The 19607-nt window shown below is 46.3% G+C and overlaps 1 protein-coding gene across 12 annotated transcripts in view; it reads right to left on the bottom strand.

The window, feature by feature from the left end:
* The window catches only part of PRDM1 (PR/SET domain 1), a 102197-nt gene that overhangs the window by 8922 nt on the left and 73668 nt on the right, over window positions 1-19607 (bottom strand). For 10 of the 12 annotated variants that reach the window (XM_086876687.1, XM_086876686.1, XM_086876685.1 and 7 more), the window contains 3 exons: window positions 12891-13139; window positions 6204-6323; window positions 2831-3083 (listed from right to left, as the gene is read on the bottom strand). In XM_086876687.1, coding sequence (XP_086732813.1) covers window positions 2831-3083; window positions 6204-6323; window positions 12891-13073 — 556 coding nt within the window. In that variant the 5' untranslated portion in view covers window positions 13074-13139. Of the gene's footprint in view, window positions 1-2830; window positions 3084-6203; window positions 6324-12890; window positions 13227-14637; window positions 14780-19607 lie in introns of those variants that run through there. The other 2 variants (XM_086876694.1, XM_086876683.1) reach the window with 2 other exon arrangements.

The following is a 19607-nucleotide window of genomic DNA, read 5'->3' as shown; positions in this document are numbered from 1 at the left end:
CACTAATTACAGGAAATAAAGGCAGAGAAATTCCCTGATACATTTTTCCCCAGAGGCCCATCCTGCTCTGGTGCTTAAAGAGGAACTAAGGTGCTGAACTCTAAGGCTGTGATCCCCAAACCCTTGAGGCATTTAAAGCAACTGCCTATATTTTAAGTTGGCAAGACTGTAAGGTCTCTAGGTGTGTGTCCCAGGTGGCCTCTCCTGTGCTGGGCAGCCAGCCAAGGTACTACTCTTCCAAAGCCTCCCACGGGCACCAGTGTGCACTGCACACCCAAGACACAGTGGAGGGAGAGATCTGGGTGCCACACACCATGGCCACTGGCTGCCTCCTGCCCACACCAGCATGTATCCCATGGAGGAAGCCCTGAATTCAGCCTGCCTCCTAGGACCCAGACCCAAACTTCCCCTCCCTCGTCCTCAGCGGGTGCCAAAACCAGCAGCCAAGAGCTGTGAGAAGTGGTGATACACCCCTGCTCTTCTGAGGGAAGCCATACCACTTTAAGCACCAAATTATTAGCAATCCATTTGGCTGGAGAGGACTTTCCTGACTTCTTAGCAGGTTGGGGGGGCAGAGGTCCCCTCAAACAAGGCTGTGTTCAGATGTTTCGCTGGGCCAAAGCCTGGTCTGTAGCAGCTGCAGGATGCCAGCAAACTGGGCACAACCTCTCTGCTCTTTACTCATGGATGAATGCAGTGCCAGGGTACCTTGGCCAGCCTTTATGATGGAGCGAGAGAGGCTGGAGAGGCACCACAATGCTCTCTAATTTTAGATTTAACTAGTGGCCTGGGAGAAAGGAGCAGAAGAAAGCTAAAGATTGCTGGCATTCACGGTAAACTCATCTGGTTCCAGTACTAATGCTGGAAAAACCACCCCTGCTTGCACCATTGCTACAGGGACTTTGGCAAATAAGGGTCTTTGGGAGACTTTTGGATTTTTCTTCCACACTTTTCAAAAGGCTAACTTTAGAAAACCTCAATCCTTATGGTACCTGTAGGGTTTTTGGCCCATCTGCAGGTTTCAGGCCTGAATGTGTTGCTCACAAGAATGAGGGGAAAAGAAAAAAAAAAAAAGTGAAAAGTTTTTCTCATTTTCTGAACTGTTATTTTCTTTAGGTGCAAGGAGCTAACATAAAATTTCTAAGTGGTTTAAATATAATTATCTTAAAAAAGAGAAGAATGTCTATTTCAAACTCAGCATCTGGAAATACTGCAAATATGAAGACTGAACTACAAAACTGTGGATCAAGTTCCCGTGTCTTTAAATCCTTGTATTGAGCCTACTACTTTTACTAAAACCAGTTATTCTGCTATGTCCAGACACCCCTAGTTTTGACCTGATTAAGAGTAACTGGACAGAGTAAGAAACACTTTACAAATACATTAATTGCTACTTCTGCAAGGAAGCCTAATGTGCCAGCAGATGCAGGAAACCGATCCTGTGTTTGTGTGTCCTCCTAGCTAGTGGCCAAATGTGGCTGAGTAGATTTTAGCAAACTCCTCATCCACCAGAGCCCTACATGCTGTTGTCTCATCTCACCTGCAGGTCCCACAGTTCATTATATCAGGAAATAAAACTGCACAGAGAGTGATGAAATGACAGATGTGCAAAGATGAGAGAATCAGTGAGATAGTTTTTGAACAGAGAATATAGCTGCATAAGACATTCCCTCCCTCTCTTCCCTCTGTCATTAGGAGACAACAAGTTTTCTTCTATTACTTTGTAGGGAAAGACAAAAAGCTAGTGAAAGGGTGACACCCACAGAGTACAGATGTACTTTTGATTAATATGAATGTGTGATATAATTTTTATAATATGGGATGACAATTCTAATGATCCCCAAAGTAACACTGATGTTTTACAACCCATTCCTTGTTGCCAAATAACCATAAATAGTTCTTTTTATAAAAAAAAAAAAAAAAAAAAAAAAACCTAAAAAAATCTGCTTGCAGTTTTCCCTTCAAGTTTCAGTGTAGTCACTGGCAGAAGGACAAAAGAATACTCTGCTCTAACTTAGAGCAGCAGCAGGGGAAGCAACCTAAGAGTCCACTGAGAAGTCGGCAAGAATCTTTCCTTCTCTAGAAGGGGCTCTGGGTGAGGTGTCAGGCAGTGATTAAGTGAGAAGTAAAGTACCAAGGCTGGAAATAATCAGAAACCACAGAGGAACACAAACCCCTGGAAACACCTCTTCCCTCTGCTACCAGTGCTATTATTTTTGAACAGAAAATGAAAGTTGCAATATAAAGTCAAGAAATGGGGACAAAGTACACTGAGCTTAAAGTACAAGTAACCAGATGAGAAGACCACAGAAGGTTTGCTCCCACAAGATAAATAAGTGTAGATGCAAGGCTCAAAGTGCATTATGCAGTAAACATGTGTTTTGTCAGACACCTAGACAGAGTCATGGCACATTGCCACTTCCTGGTACAGTGAGGGCAGCCCTTTGGGAGCATGACTGGACAGCTTTTAGTACATGCTACCAAAGCAGACTTTTGCTCAACACACTGTGAGATTTGAAACTGGAAAGTCTGAGAGTGAACCAACAGCTATGGTTAGGAAGACAGAGGTCAGGTTGTCTGTCCAGAATTTCACCAGATAAGATTCAAACTGTAAACAAGCAACTGCTCGGATTTTAGAATCTCTTTACATTTGAACAGGCACAGGGAACTCATTCTCTTGTGTTGGGTTTTTTAATTCCCCTTTTCCACTCCAAGCTACCTCCTGTGACACAACAGATGATGCAGCTGTGTAATTATACAACTTATTATTAGATCGTATAGGCATAAGAGACATTACTAGCATTCCTTGTTTATACTGTAATCCACTTACTGAGGTTCATCATTGTCAGCTCTCTGGAGGGGGGATAGTGCAGCCTCTCTGCAAAGTCTCGGCAATACCACACAAGCAGCTCTTGGTTGGCAGGGATGGGCTTGATGGTATAGAAGTAGATGTTCATTCCATTCTGACAAGCAGCCAAGTTCTGCTCCTGAACAGAGTAGCCAGGGTTTACATAACGCATCCAGTTGCTCTTGTCCTCATTAAATCCATCAATGAAGTGATGAAGTTCACCACTTGAATAGATCTGGAATAGAGAGGAAGTGTTTATGAATATATATACATATTATATATATAGAGATAGAGCACATATATATATATAATACACAACATGTATGCACAGAATCCAGTGGGGAAAAGTGATAAGGTCCAAGTTCCTTTTTTTTTTTTTTTTTTTAAGATGAGCATATATTACTGAAGGAAGAGTTCAAGCTGTGTTCCTGCCTTTCCAACAGTGACATCCTCTGAGTTAAGAAAGTATTTAAAAGCAAGTCCACAGTCACCTTTTCCATTTAATCTTAGCCAGTGTCATTGCTAGCCTGGGAAAACAAGACCCAAAATCTGAAATGCAGAGTACTCTGTGTGAACAGTCTACCTTAGAGTCCTTTTCCTGGTGCTCTGATCAACAAGTGGGTGATGCTGATGACTGCAGGTCTGAGTGCATGCTTGCATTAATGCTTTGAGTCACCTGTGTATAAGACTGGCTGGCTGTGCTACGTCAGAGTTCTTCTCTTCTGGCCTCTTTCTATGGCCTCTGTACTTGCAGTTTCCTACCACCTCCACCCAAAGGTTTAAACTATGCAAACATTCTCCACCCCCCAGAGTCCTAAAGCAACACTTGCTCATAGTTGCACTGTAACCCTTTTGTAGGAAGGCTGGGTGAGGCAAAGATGAAATTCACCTGCCATAACTGAAGGAAGACCTGGAGAGGGATTATTAGCTCATGAGATGTCACTTTTCCTACTAAGGGACATGTTCTGACTTGTCCACAGAGGGGCAAGAAAACACGAATCTGAAAACTGCTCAGTGGTTTTGGGAGAAAGAAGTTCCCATCACTGACAGAAGCTATTGTTTCTTGAAATGGTAAGAATAAGAGAATTATTAAAATCAAATCAAACCAAAAGCGATCCAGGAAACACACTTGTAAAAACCCACTGCTTACGCTCAAGGGGAACTAGCTCTGTGCTGGATGAAATGGGGCTCCTGTTTTTCTGAAAACAGATGACCAGGCAAAAGCCAGACCTTGAAGTGGGAGCAGCTTGCACCAGCAACGCACCTCGCTGAGCAGGAAATGCTTTTCCAAAGGGGAGACAGAGCTTATCTCATGGAGAAAACGCTCCTCAGGGTGTTCCTGCCCGTGCGTCCTCACCACTGTGTCTCGCACCTCCCCGGCCCGGCCGGCCGGACCCTCCTGCGCTCCCCGGAGCCCGGCGGGCAGAGAGGGGAGGCAGCCGGGCCCTTTAAAGCGGGCCGTAAACACCAGAATCACTTTCTTTAAGAGTAACTTCCTGTAAACTGAGAAGGGGGAAATACATGTGGCCTCATCAAAGCAGCTTGCGAGAGATTTTGCGGTGTGTTTGTTATGAGAAAATGGAAGGGAGCCGGGCGAGTTGTGCTGCATCAAGAGGAGCCTTCGGGTTTCTCTGTTCACCCCGGCTCGCAAACTTCCAGGAACGCGGGGCTCTGGCGCTTGACGCCTGCCACCACTTCCCAAACCAGCCCTCCACCGCTCCCACGTCAGGGCCACAGCTCCGACTCCCCGGCAGAGGCACCCACCAGCTCCCACCTATTGTGGGGAAGGCGCGCCCAGATGTGCTGAGTCACGGCGCGGTTCCCAGAAATGACGCGGGCCCGGGCGGCCCCGCTCCCCTGGCGCGGGCAGCGTCCCCGGGCGCCCAGCAGATGTTCCCGCTCCTGCCAGCGAGCCCAGGATGCCTTTAATCACATGTGGGAAGTTATCTCCCACAATTTCCTTTGCATATGCGAGCCTGTGTCAGACCCCTAGGAAGGAATTAATTTTCAGTGCAGCAGTCTGTCTTGAACGAATCAAGAGATTATAACAGGGAATTTAATGATGCTTAGATGGCTCCTAGGATATTATTTCTGAGGATCCCTCTGCATTAAAGCTTACAATCACATCATAAGAATGATGTCATCTTTCTCGCTGCAATGTAGGAATGAAGTCCTGCAAGATGGTTATCAGCCCCTTTTCCCTGTGTCTGCTGTCTTACAAACAACTGGCGGGGCTAGGGTCAGCCGACTGGTCTCCTCCTAGACTGGACACAAGCTTCCAAAAGGTTCAGCAAAAAGAAACATTTGTGGTCTTATTAATGTGAAAACAGTTGCCTGCTCTGTAAAAAAACCTCACACAAATAACTGCCTGTGCAATGCTGTATTACATCGTACAAAGACAATCTGAGAAAACCAAAATGATTCAATTAGGTAGGAAGAAAGGGGTGTGGGGAATGCTGGTGCATGCCCTGGGTTTCACCTGGATATGAGGTTGGGATATTACTAAGGCAGGCAGGCACCTGAGCACAGAGGCTTGGACACAGTCCCAAATCCACGGATTTAGACACAACCTACATGGCTAGAAGGCAGCAAAACAAATCTGTGGAATGAGATGGGGCTGAAGGAATGCTCTCTAACAATTAAGAATGTGTCTGTAAGGAAAATGAGGATTATGTCAACTGATAAACTGGAAGCATATTCCCCAGCATAGACTGCCCAAGCCAAAACATATTGGCTGCTGCTCTCTTCCAGCTTATACTATGGTATACAAATAAACACCTCTGGTGTTTATCTCTTTTCCCTTTGCTAAGATCCACGAGCTGCTCTTTTAACAAATCTGAGGAGACCTAGAAAAATGTATGAATTGAATGATATATCCTGAAGACTATCACCACTGTGCTATAGCAGCTCTATACAAGACGGAGGAAAAAATGTCAGAAGATGTATCATAATTCCAGAGTGAACATTTATGCAGTACTTTAACAGCTTCTTCATGGTGGGAAAAATCAAGGACTTGCATAAATCAGAATGACTTTCCGCTGTGAAGAAATGCAAAATAACCTGCTCTTACAGCAAGCAGCAGAACTATTTCTTTACAGAATCGGCAGAGATACATTTTGGAAAACAGAGCCAGGAAGGGCTGTGCATCTCCACTGCTCTCTCCACCCACTCAGTCCCTACATCCAAGACAGCCAGGCTTTTACTCAGCTTAATGCACCCACTGGCCCTGTTTGTGCCTGGCTGCATACAGAGGCTGTCCCCCGCATCACACAGCAGGAAGTGACCCAGCTTCTCAGCCGTACTCATTTAGTGATCTGCTTACTGCAACAACATGGGGCTGTTTTTTCCTACTTACCCGCCAAAAGTATTTTCTGTTTGCATTCTTGGGAACAGTATCACTGGTATAGATCTCTCCTACCAGGGGTCCAAAGCGTGTTCCTTTTGGGATGTACTCTTTGCTTATAACTCCAGTGACCTACAAGAAGAGCACCACAGGATCACTCCATTGCCAAGAGAAAACGAGAAGTCTCCCTCTTCTCCCCCGTCCCCCCACAAAATGTAACAAGGTAAAGCAAACAATGCAAGAAATTTTTTGTGATAGGTCAGCAAAACAGAAATAAATAAATGAACAATCAGGTTGGTTACAATACGAACAGTTTTGTCAGGTACTAACATTTTCAATATCATTTTCCTAAAACATGGAAGTTAATGATGAATACCTTAAAAATGTGCTTTTTGGAAATACGTTTACAGGAAGAAACAGTAAGCAAAATGTAGGGACTGTCAAATATCTTCATAAGTTACTTTTCCTATCAAAGGCAGCCCCTAAAAGTCTAGTTTCAGCAAACAAAAGTATGCAATATCTATCAATCACTTCACTGCTACAGAGCTTGGTTTTCTAATAAGTTAGGAACTGGAATGACTGCTCTTCCAGATCAAAATGAAACCACCCTCCACCCCTTTCCATTCTTTGGTCTATACCCACCCTGATAGCTAAAAGGAGAACACAAAAAACCCAAACCAAACAAAACAAAACCAAACCCCAAAAAACCAAACACCTTCAGTTCTCTTACCAGCATACAGTGGCATACAAAACAGAATATGAAATGGCTCTGGGACATGTACTCACAGGTCACCTTCTTGTACAAAAATGAATCATCAGTTATCATCAGATAACATATATCAAGTGTGTTTGGTAAAAAAAGGTGTAAGGATTTTGAAGAAAATGCTCCACTATGGTCTAAGAAATGTACTCTGGTTGTTCAGCTTCCTTCTTGACAGTAATTATACCAAAAAAAGTCACTGACCACAAATCAGGAAGCAATTCATCATTATTCAGAAGAACGTGCCTTGGAGTAACCCTTTGCAAAACACTGCTGAGTTATTGGTTTTGTCTCTCTGTTTCTCACCAATCTTTTTAAATTTAATGTATCCAAACAATGTTACAAAACCAATAATTTTGTAAACCAAAAACCCCAAGCCTTTTCAAGATTGATCCTGCTGCTCAGATAGTGGGGAAAAACAGAAGGTAAAAAGCCCATTAATTTGGTATTATAACCAAATACATTGTAAACTCTCATGGCAAAATATATTAAACATATCCCCTTCAGACATCTTGCCACTTGTCTTTTTGCTCACCAGGATTTCAGAACAAGACAGGAACACCAGAAGTAGTTGAGAAAGACTGAGAACTGGAATTACTGCTGTCTGTACCCCAGGAGGAATTGATGTCCTTACCAAAGGAGATTAGCACTTGTCAGACCCTACAGATAGCTCACTTCAGTAAGCTTTTCTATTTCTTTTAACAGTCCTTCTCAGCAAAGAGTGGTAAAAACCTTGGACTGTATGTAGGCAGCATTTCACAAATTAGCTAAGCCTTCTTATTTTCTCATGCTACATTTTCTTACACTACATGAGAGGCAGACAGAGAAATCCTTGCCTGTGTACTGGTCAAGATTAAAAATCCCAGTAAAAAATGAACACCTAGCATAATTTCCTGTTAAATGTCAAAATAAAGGGGCCAAATAACAGCCATGGATTCAAGGAATCACCTGGAAACAGATTGTTGGGTGTATGTGGTGGCTGTTTGTACTAGTTTGCATTTTAACATATGTTTTCAGCACACTACAAAGAAAAAAAAATTTAAAACATCAACAGCAGAGGTAGTTAAATGCTCCATTGATCTGTGCATCTGGACTGAAGAGAGAGAAGAGGGACTTCCAGAAATTTTCTTACACCTACCATATGCTGAAACAAGCTCAGTGGCTCAGTTTTATTTTTGTCTTGCTTGTACATGTCTCATAAAGAGCTGAAAAAGGCAGATGTTCTTCTCATTTTCCCTATATATCTTCATTTACATCCATCTGCCCTCTCAAGAAAAGTTCACAACCAAGCTACAAGCACCCCCTGCCAGTTTTACTGCATGATAGCTTGAGATTTTTCATGGTTTTAAAAATATCTTGGCCTTAATTAAAACGACTTTAATGAAATTTTCAGAATCTCTAGAAATCCCTCCTTGAACCAGTCAACTTGAAACCGTCTCTGACACGGCAGATACTTTTTGATATCCACCTTACATACAGCGTTTGTGTTCAGCTATGTTGGGGGAGAAGCAAAGATCATTTCTCAGCGCATACCCATCAGAATTTGGCAGAAGAGGTTCTGCACATCTGCGTGTGCCACCACTGAAGTTTTGCTAAACCAGGCTACAAAGCTGTCCAGATGACTTTTAGCTGACGGTGGCTCTCAGGTCAGCAATTCCCGGCCTCTGCTGTTGCCTCTCAAGCTCAGCTGCTGGGGTCGATGAGGGGCACCCTCCAGGAGAAGGGTGCCCGCAGTGCCAAGGCAGCCAAGGCTCCAGGCTGCCGGCAGCCCCCCTGCCGCAGCCAAAAGCGGCTCCTGCCCCGCAGCTCAGCGGGGGCGGCTTGAGAAGAGGCCGGGAAGCAGGGAGCTGCCGAGGGCTGGCAGGCAGGACAGCGGCGCAGCTCCGGCTCGGGAGCCGGGGATGAGCCGCCCCGGGGCTGCCGGAGGGCTGTGCCAGAGCGGCACTTCGGAGCTGTGTCCGCCAGGTGTCCTCCAGCGCGCCGCTCCGCCCGCGGGAAGCCCTTCCCGGGAGCCCGGCGCGGGCGCTCCCCAGCGCGGAGCCCTTCTGCCGCCGCCCGGGCGCTGTCTGCGAGGCCCGCACCTCGCCACACGGCAGCCACGGGCTGCTTCCCCCCCGGTTCCTCTCCACAGGCGCGTACCCCTTCTCCCTTCAAAGCTCCCAGCGCTCCGCCGCGTCCCTCCTCTCCGTACAAGAGCATTTCCAGCAGGAAGGTGCAGCCCGGCGGCAGCCGGGACCCGCTGCCCGAGCGGGGCGGCTGCGAGCGGCGCCCGGGCGCGCCGGCGGGGACAGCGCGGCCGCCGGCGGGGCGGCCCGGCGGGGGCAGCCCGGGGCCGGCAGCAAGCCCGGGACGGCGGCCCTGGAACTGACCAGGGTCCTAATGCTGCGCCGGGGGCCGGGCACGCCTGGGGCCCGCCTGGCCCGCTCAGCACATCCCGGCCTGCCCGCGGCCCCCCGGCATGAGGCTGGTGGGCTCCGCTCCCAAATCTGATCTGAGATGGCGCTTTGGATGATCAACGCTCCTGTATCTTTGCCTGGGGAGAGGGCACTGAAGTAAAACAACGACTCCTGCTAATTCTGCAAGTATTTTGCAATGGGACCACTAAGCTGCTTTAAAAAACCAAAACACCGAACAAACTCTTATTGGCTTCATTAAAACAGCAGTACTCTCCACACGCAAATAGGGCAGGCCGTCATGTGTCCCGAATTAACACTGATTTTAATTTTTTTTAGCTACCAGTTCTATAGTTACGTATTTTTTACTCCTTTGTTCAGTGACCAGTTTTCTAAAAGTGATGCCACAAAACTGAATGCTTTCAGATGGCTTCCTCAGCAACCACATAAAAAATAAATAAAAGCAATAGGGGAGAGCAAGTGCCTGAGGTCAGTGAGGCACAGTTCCTAACAGCTCAAAATCACTGCTTTCACCAAAATCACTGATTCAGGGTCTGTCTCTAAGAGATGGCCTTATCAGAGATACGCAACAGTAATGGGTGGTTTGCGGAGATATGTTTTTCTCTGTCAAAGCTCACACACCAGGATGAGATAATAGTAATATTCAAGACAGCAGAGTAACTGTCATTTTATATCAAGACGGGCTGCTTGGGCTTTAAGCACTGAGACTAAGGAGAAGTTTATTGAAAAAAATATTTTTAAATGTCTGCATGAAAAGATCATCCACAGATGGCCTTCTAGAGCATAAGCTCGACACCACATTTCATAATTTTTTGACAACTGCCAAAACTGGTGGGAAGGATAAATAATTCACGCATAGAAATAAATAAATTACTTCAAGTAGATCCAACAGCCTAAAATGTTATAAGCAGTAGTAATTCATTTTTTAAAATGCTGACACATTCTGTGAACTCACAGCAAAAAATATGTTCTTCAGAAAAGTCCCTGATCAAGATCCAAGAATAAACAAGAGTATGATGACGTGTCATGGACTCCCTTGCAAATTGCATAAACCTTTAAAGAGGAGCTCCACAAAGCATGAAAGGAGAAGATATAGAAAAAGCAGCCCTCCCCAAATAGCAGCAGCCGTACTTCCTCCCTCCTAAGCAGACACGCAGTACTTTTCCTGCTCCAGCTGGAGATACAATACTAATCGTGACAGCACTAGGATTTTATGATCTAATCATGACAGTATCAGCATTTCACAAGCGATATATTATTTATGCTTTTTTGACAATAAACTGACTCAGCATTTAAAACTCTCAACCAGATGAAGCCACAGCTCTCCCCAAAGTTAACAATGAAGACAGCTCACATCTGAAACCCACTGGCAAACACGCACACATGCATCCCCCAAAGTCTTACCTCATCCTTTTTTAAGTGAAGAAAACCCCACTCTCCCAAGCCGTCAGGACTCTAGTGGTTTTCCATGAGGTCAAAACCAGAATCAGGCTCCCTCACTGACCCACAAACACCAACATGCAAAAGCAACACATGTACCCAGTCCTGACCCCACTAAACAAAATCGAATTTGGAAGGCAGACAGAAAAGAAATGCAGTGTTTCATGTCAGAAGTTACTAGCACACAAGCGGATTATGCCATTTACAACTACTTCACCCTGTGGATAAGTAGCAAATGAGAGAGTAGCCTTCACAGAAGGTAGAGTAGCTTCCCAGAAGGTGGGCAAAAGAGCACATCATAAAGGCCCTTCCTTTCAGAGCTACCTTAAAGATAGTCATGGTTGAAAAGCTCCTATAGCTCCTTAGGGTAGGTGCAATTCAGCACAAATGAAAGACCGGGGGGAGCTTTGGAGAACAAAAGGAGGATGTCCTATATTCAGACTCCCACTAACAGGGAGCTGCACGGGTCACATTTTACAAGAAAGAACCAGCAATCTTTCAACAACTTCTCTCTCCCCCCACCTCTTATACAGAGATGGCAGCAAGCCTCCTGATTCACTGACCTGAGCCAGGGAATAAGGAAATTACACCTTGGTGTTTCCAAACACGGTGTTGGGAATTTTGAAAGCTCTTTGGATGTCTCCAGCCACAGCAGCAGGACTCGACAGGGCCAGAGAGAGCAAGCAGCCTCAGCAGCCAATCAGTCATCAGCCGGCAGCCAAGGACCGACCCGAGCTGTCACACTGCAAGCTCATCCTTCAATCAAGAAATCCTCCTGTATCCCATGGCAGAGTCTCAGCTTTATTTCCCTCTTCATGCCAAACTAAAACCTATCTAACAATGCAATAACACAAAACCAGGTTTAACACTTCTTTTCTGGAGCATGACCTTTCTCTGCCAAAGTTCTGCAGGGCAGGGCAGGGCAGATGGGAAGAGAAGAGAAGAGGGATTTTAAGGTGAATTTAGCTTTAACCTCTTACCAAACATACTTGGCACTCTATTAGGCACTGCCAAGCTAAATTCCATGGTGTCAGAACCCTTCAGCTGGGGGTCCGGCCCTATTTCTGTACACAGGATTAAACGAGTACCTGCTCTGGAAGGAAATATTTGATAGGCACAGATGACTGTACCTCTCCTTTTCAGCTCTGTGGTCAGTATGTTTAGCCAAAGCAGAAGCACAGGTAATAGTTGCTATACCACAGGTCTCAGCACAGGGAGAAATGAAGGGTTGTCCCCTGGGTTGTTACGCTACCGAACATCACACCTAGCTATAATAGCTACTCTATACGAAGGAGTAAACACAAAACCAAATTGCTCATCCAGGCTTGTTTCTTTCCAGCCCTTCTGAAACAACAACAAAGAATGTACCCACTCCAGGGACAAGGATAGGACAGACTCGCATGGCTAGCTACCGGTGAAGATACTGTCCCAGATAAACAAAAGTTAATTTAAGCTACGGCCACCCTTCTGTCAAACTTGCTACAGTTCTACCATTACTTCCTTAACCGACATGCCAGAGTTTTTAAGAATTTAGGAAGTTGGGACTACAACAAGCTCACAAAAAGAATAAAGCAATTTCATAACCAAAGGGAAAACAAAAAGAAATAATTAAACACATTTCCAGGAATTTGTTGTGTTTTTTTTTTTTCCTTTACTTTTTTAAAGCTATTTATTGGACAACCGAGGCACTTTAATCTCTGAGCCAGAGGCAATGAATGGTCCTGGCAAACAGCAGCCTAGAAATTGGCACAAAGAACTACCCCACAGTTTAAATATGCTTATTCAGATGCTGTTCAAATTGTGTGAAAATTTAACTGTTTGTGAATTGGTACAGAACCAGTTTCAGGGATAGGCTGTCTGCAATTTTCAGTGTAAATATTACACAACAGATGACCAGCACACAGTTTCTTAAAAGAGTTATTAGGGTCGCATATTAAAAGCCAGCGGGCAGCATTTGTTGTTGTTGGTAGGGTGTGTGTGTGTGTGTGTATGCTAAAGAATCAAAGACAGGGTGAGCACACGCTTTCCAAAGCGCTGTGATTTGGCTTGTCTGACTCCAACCTTCCCCAGAGCACTGCCGCTTACCTCTTTGCAGTTAGATGCGTATTTGAAAGTCAAGTTCCTTGGCAAGGAAGCCTCTGCCTGAGTTAGGGTGCCTCCATCGGCACTGGGATCCAGCGGGTGATCATTTACAATATATGTGCACTTCTCTTCAAAATCAGCCTCTGTCCACAGAGTCATGTCAGCATCCTCCATGTCCATTTTCATTGTCCACTCTCTCCCTTTCACCAAATTCTTGAAACTCACAGCGTCCGAGCTACACTGTGTAGCAGCCTGGAAAAAAAGAAAACAGCCTTTAATCCTCATTGTCCTTCGGTGTTGTGGTTTCCGTTGATACAGTGTGACTAATTCAGTAGTCTGTGACACTTTGAAAGTGTATGCAGGATAGTTGGTACAGTTGAGTAATAGCCAAAAAGCAGTGTAAACGAAGCTGCTCTGACTGAAGCAGCACTTTAAAATGCCAGCCTCTGTAGTAATGAGGGAACAAAACAAAGAGGAGAAAATCCCTAGGCTGTGACAACAACTTTACCTTTTTAAGACCCTTTCCTTAAAGCTTCAGAGAGAAAATAATATTCCGTGCTGAAGAAAATGTGGGGTCATGGCCGTGAGACCACTTAGTCGCCTGTGGAAAAGCTGCTTCGGAAAAGTGTCACACAAACAAGGAGAGGAAGAGGAAAGGAACTGCTGTCTGCGTCTGAATGAAGCTAAAAATGGAAAGCGCATGTTGGAAGAGCGGAACCCAGCCTTGCCTCTTCCAAATGGGGAAGCCTGAACTTTCCCACCGGCTTTCAACACACAAACAACTTTCAAAACAACCTGGCCCCCCCGCCTCCTCCTGACGTCCCCTTATCCTTTGGCATGGAAGGCTGAGAAAGCCGACATCCTGCCAGCATCACTGTAGCAGCAGCAGCAGCCCTGCACAAGGCACTGCAACATGTTCCTGGGGGTCAAACCAGAAAAGGAGCAGGGGAAATAGATAAAATAAGTAATATTTTAAAAAGTTATTCTATCCCTTTCGATTATGATGGTACCTCCTAGAATTAGTATCCCAAAGCAGTGGATATGAGTGCAGCAAGACAGTTCCAGCAAGTCCTTCAGCCCCTCTGTTCAGGGCAGAAGCACTGTTACCAAACCTATCCTCCAACATGTATTAGTGTCAGGCTCTTTCCATAAGGTTCATGAGGAACCAAAATCTGTGCCTACACCGGTAGCTGAGAATGACACTCGATACCGCGTAAAATCCCTTCATTTTTCCTTTTTGGATACGCAGCTACTATGAAATTCACACCCCTCCTCCGGGAAAAACGAAACACGAAGACTGAAAGCGCACGATCTTCCGAGAAAGAGGTTAAGTGCTGACTGACTGTGGGTTCAGGGGAGACCCCCGGCGCCCCCCGGGGCCGGCCCTCCCGGGAGGCGCAGCCCGAAGAGGCTGAGGCGGGGGTCGCGACAATACACAGCCCCCCCGCGGCCGCCGCCGCCTCCGGACCAGCCCCGTGCCCCGTCCTGACCGCGGTCGAGGCGAGCAGCGCGACAGTGCCGGACCCTCGGCGTTGAAGGGGGAGAGGGGACGAACAGCGAAACCGGGGCCGGGGGTGTGACAGCTGCGCGGCGGAGCGAAAGGGTTAACGCCGATCAGAGGAGCGCTCCCGATCCGGGAGAGGCGACGAGGAAACTTTTGCTCCGTCCCGCGGGCGCCGGGACGGACGAGAAGCAAGAGCCGGGGAGGTGGAGGCGGGGGTGAAAGAGGGGACGGCATCGCGCTCCTTACCGGGGCAGAGTCCGCGCGCGTTTCCACACCGAAGCCCACCGGCGGCGGCAAACCTGGCTCATTTCTACAGAGTAAACATTTCTCCTTCCTTCCAGCGGCCGGGTCCCCGGGAGACTGACTCACACCTCCAGCCGCCGCTCCCCTCCCGCTCCTCCCTCCCCCGGCTGTCACAGGTGCTGCTGCTCTTGCCGCTGGGGAACGCTGGGGGGCCGCCTGCCACAGCCGCGCGCTCCGCTCGCCCCGCTCCGCCCGCCGCTCGCCCGCCCGCCCGCGCACACGCACCGGCCCCTCCCTCCCTCCGCCGGCCCCTCTCACAGCGCGGGAGGTGGGGCCCTACCTGCGGACCCTGCCCCGCCCAGCCCACCCGCGTTGGGTTTTTTACATCACTGTTATTATTTTATTTTTTTCCCCCCTCCTTTCTGCCCCGTGCGTCAGCTGGGAGAGCCGCGGCGCTGCCCCGCCGCCTGGATCCGCCGTGGGGGCGGGCACCGCGGCGCTTCGCGGAGAGCGCACCTGAGGCAGCTTTTACTAGAAATCTGTTTTCCGTGCTATTTTTAAGCTCCAGAGTTTAGCACGTGCCCGCTTTCGTTCTTGCGCAGTTTGACTTGATAGAGCTTCATAAAAAAATACCAACTAAAATGAATTTACTAGTTTACTGATTAAAACTCGATTCAAAGTGCTTGTTCCTAAACCTCAACAATCACAGTACTTTACTTGACGTGACAAATTTGGGAGTTTGAGAGTTTTGATTTTATCCCTTTCCCCGGTCTGTAATCGGTGCCTGTAAGAGGAACTGGGAAGAACATTTCTGTTTCTTCCCTTAAACAAAACCTTCCCCCTTTCCCTTGGTAACAGCAGGGAAGCTCACAGCAGCCGGACACGGCACGCAGCGTTTCCAAACGCGATGCCCCTTTCGCAGCGCGGTAAGAAAACGAGCACGGATCTTGCACGGGGCAATGTGCGAGCGGCCATCCAGGAACACACTGCTGATGGAAGGAGCAATCAGCAGATCCCGGCACCCAATTTTTTTTCCTCCAATCCCAGTCAGCATGCTGGCTGAAGGAAGGACATCCTGTGATGATGGCATACAATGTCCTGTTTGTTTATTATTAAGAGCATTCCTGCTTCTCATTACAAAACAACCAGATGCCTTACTTCCTTCAGTGGTCCCGTCTCTTCAGCAAGGCGTCCTCGGGCTCAGAGGAACGGTGATGCACAATTCCATTTATAGCCGTCCATAGCCCAGTGCAAATGCTAACTGCTTCACTGTGAGGCAACTCTACTACTTTTCCTTCTTCTCACACGTCTGCAAGCATATTTCTCATCACTTCCCTGGCACTTTACGTAGCAGCTAGTTTCACATTCTTCTTCTAAACGTACATGCACTTATATTCTAGGGTGATCTCGGTGTTACGTATTTCTTCACAGGAAAAAGGGAGAAGGGGGGGCGGAAAGCAGGTTTATGCAATCGGGTGCCTGTCTGTCTTCCCTGTCAGGCGTACACAAACCCCTTTCCCTTAACCCGCTCCTCCTCCCTCTGATAAAAAGACGTGTGGAAAGGATTACTTGCCATTTTGGGCCTGTGATGCTGAGAATAGCATATCTGTGTAAAGACCTTCCGTGTGCGCTAACGCGGCAGGGCTCGTGGCAGCAGACCTAAGTAGGGCAACTGGTCGCAAGTGAGTGTCCTGGCTTAGCTGCCACCACAGCGTAATTCCACAGGAGAGGTGGCCCGAGCACTGGGGCTGAAGGATATACATGTAATTGGATATACCCTGTAAAACCGAGGCACATCCAAAATGAGGTCTAGGAAGGCTCTGAAGTAGGAAGAACCATTCATTAAAGGAGAGAAATCCGGCCTACTTGATTGGGTTAATTAAGTGATGCTGAGTCACACTGCATAGAACAGAAAAACAATGTAGTCATACTGAAGGTGATTATTTTACCGAAAAATAGTCTCACTCCGAGAGGCAGCTGTTTCAGAGCTTTTCACTTCCCTGTTAGCTTGCAAGAAAAACAAAAAAATAAAAAAAAAAGGGGGGGGGGAGGGGGAGACAAGAAGAAAGGGTTGATGTGTTTCCTTCAGGGACTGATCTTCGTAATGTGAAGGAGAGCAGGGGGAAAAAGCAAATCTGCTTTTCAAGGAACTGAGAATGCTTTTGGGCTGGAAAACAAGAGGAAGCAGAGATTAGATTAGATCACATCAGATGAAGTGAAATATTCATCAGGAGGATGCCAATATCCCAGGTCAGTGCGGCTCTATCCCTGGAGCCTGAGGAGGTGAGTACAGCCTATGAAGCCTATGGACTTCAAATAACTCTGTGGCACGCTCTGAGGCTATCCCGAAATTAGCTCCAGGTGTCTCAGTGAAACCGAGCTCAGAACTACCTTACTGCAGGAGAAATGGTTTTGCTGATGTGCAGATCCAGCCTAACAGTGCCTGATCTGGAATAAAACTAAGTTTATCAAGAAAAAGAGACAGAAACAAATTGTTAAGAATGTGTACTAAAGTAAGAATCACAGAGGAAACTCTGCCATTAAAGAAATATATAGACTGACCTTCTGACCTTCCTCCTTAAGAGAGAAACATAAAAAGACGCTGTGTTCAACCAGAAGTTTTCTGCTCTTTTATAGAAATCATTTGTACCAGTAGCTGCTATTGTCTGAAATGTGCAATCTCAAAATGTTGTTCATTTCAAAAAGAACATTTTAGTCATATTTTATTTTTTTCCTTCTCACTCATAGAAAACCTCAATTACTGTATTAATCAGCATTTCTCAGGCAGCTCTCTCTGCAGCAGCTTTCAGCCTAGCAACAAATCATGAATGGCCCTAACAGCTCTGATCTCAGAAATCCCCATCCATTTCCTTTGATGCTATCACCACTTCAGCTCAACAACAAGCCTGTGCAACTCAGCCTCAGCTGCCACTGCTGCTGTTCTCCCTGCGCCTGCTGTAATTGTAAGGGGAAGAAGGAGGGAAAGGAGCTGGCTCTAATAGATGAAATTTCTTTAAAAAGTTGGAGGGGAGATAAAATGCACACAAGAGATTAAAGGAGAGTCTCATTTTCACATCCTCCCCTTCCCCAAACAAGGTCAGTGGCAGATTGACCACATCAAGAGTAACTACCAGACCCACCCCCATTTCCCACTTCCTGCATGTAGGCATCCTTGTGCTGGTAAACATTTGGGGACCAGTTGTGGTCATTATTGGAGAAGGTACATGATGTAGTTGCACGACTGCACATCTTTTAAAAGTCAACTGAGAAATCAAACTCTAAGAAGAACTTGCTTTCAAGTTCTGATATGCACTCATGTTTTGGGGCCACATTTTTGAAAACATGGTTGCTGTCAGATTCAAGGGAAAGAGACACAGCACACTTTAGTGACTGTGTAACTGGAAAAGTTACACTTTGTTGTAAAAGAGAAGCCAGTCTTCTCTTCAGACTGGCCTGACCTTTGCAAAACCTGCCTATGGGCTTCAGATATGATCTCAGAGGCTTTGTATGCCCTAGACAACTTCAGCTGGTCTTGCCTACAAGGAGAGAAATTAAAATTGCACTTGAATCTACAAGAAGCTTTTTGCAAGGGCTTTTGGGGTGGTGTGTGCTATAGCCAGGAGGCTTTTGAATTAACACATGCAGCTTTCAGGGACTGCCTTTAATTACAGAGCACCCTGGTCATTGCCTCGTAGCATTTCCAAATGCCAAACGTTTATTTTTGTCTCAGCTGTGCAATACCAAGAGCAGCTCTTTTGGTTGCACTCTCAGCTACTGCCTAGTGCAAGCTTTAACATCACTTTTGGTTTCTGTTGTTTTATCCTCTCAAGAAATTTTCCTTAAAAAGAGAAAAAAGGAGTCACACTAAAATATCATGTCCGTTTTTGTTTCCCACTAGGCCTTATTAAAATACTGCTCAGATGACGTATGAATAAGCAAAACCAATTATTCTCCAATGGAATAAAATCATTCTCACAGCACACAGAATCAAGAACTAAGCTTCAGCCTTTTCCTCTTGTTGGGGCTTGAGTTTGGGACAAAGAAAGTGAAGCTCTCTGGGCCTGCTATCAGGAGGGCAAGAAGACTTTGTGAGAAAGGTGGACCACAGATGTTCCCTTCTTGGCTGCCATCAGCCTTCTCATCACACATTTGAGCAATGGTGGTCTTGGGAGAGGTAGGGGTGACAGCCAAGAGCCCATACAAGAACACTTTTTTTGTCTTTGCATGTTTCTACCAACACAAGTTTATAGTGGACAAGAAAATCTGAGTACAAATTCAACCTTTCACTTTCCAACCCTGGAGTTTTGAATACTCTGTCCATTTTAACTGAGTCTGAGGAAAAATGAATGACAGCTGGCCAACCCATTCCAACTACTTTAACTCTTCCCAATCTTACTGGTGACAAGAGGACTGAAAAAAGTGTGCTTTGGAAAATTTTCATTTACAACAGGCTGATTTCCAGATTGTCATGGAGGAGGAATGAAATGGTATGCATACATTAGAAGGCTCACTCCTGTAAATACTTCAGACATCAGCCCCATAACAAACTCACTACAAGCTGAAACAATGGAGTCACCTTAGAATTAATTGTACCATTTCAGCTTTCATGTCTCTTCCCAACTTGGCATTCCTGATACTTTTTGGGGTATTCTCTTCTCAACCTGCCTGGTAAGACACATTGATATGAGCAATGGTGAAGCTTCAGACTGTGCTCCTGCACAGCTCAGTTTTCATGTCAGACACTCTGGGCTGCCCAATCTCCTGGAGCTGATGAACGCAGCAGAAGGAGGGCAAGATCCATGGGTGGAACTATGCCACTTTTCTCAGACAAAGAGCTGGCCACAGAGCACATTTCAAAACAGATTAACAAAAACAACAGCTACACACCATGACAAAGTGCATGTGGTGGAAATGAAAATATTTACCCACAGATTATCACAGATCCAGTGATGTGACTACCGTGCATCGAGGAC

Source organism: Cyanistes caeruleus, chromosome 2, assembly GCF_971803275.1.
Source record: "Cyanistes caeruleus chromosome 2, bCyaCae1.hap1.1, whole genome shotgun sequence".
NCBI lineage: Eukaryota > Metazoa > Chordata > Aves > Passeriformes > Paridae > Cyanistes > Cyanistes caeruleus.
This window is presented reverse-complemented; position numbering and strand designations above follow the sequence as displayed.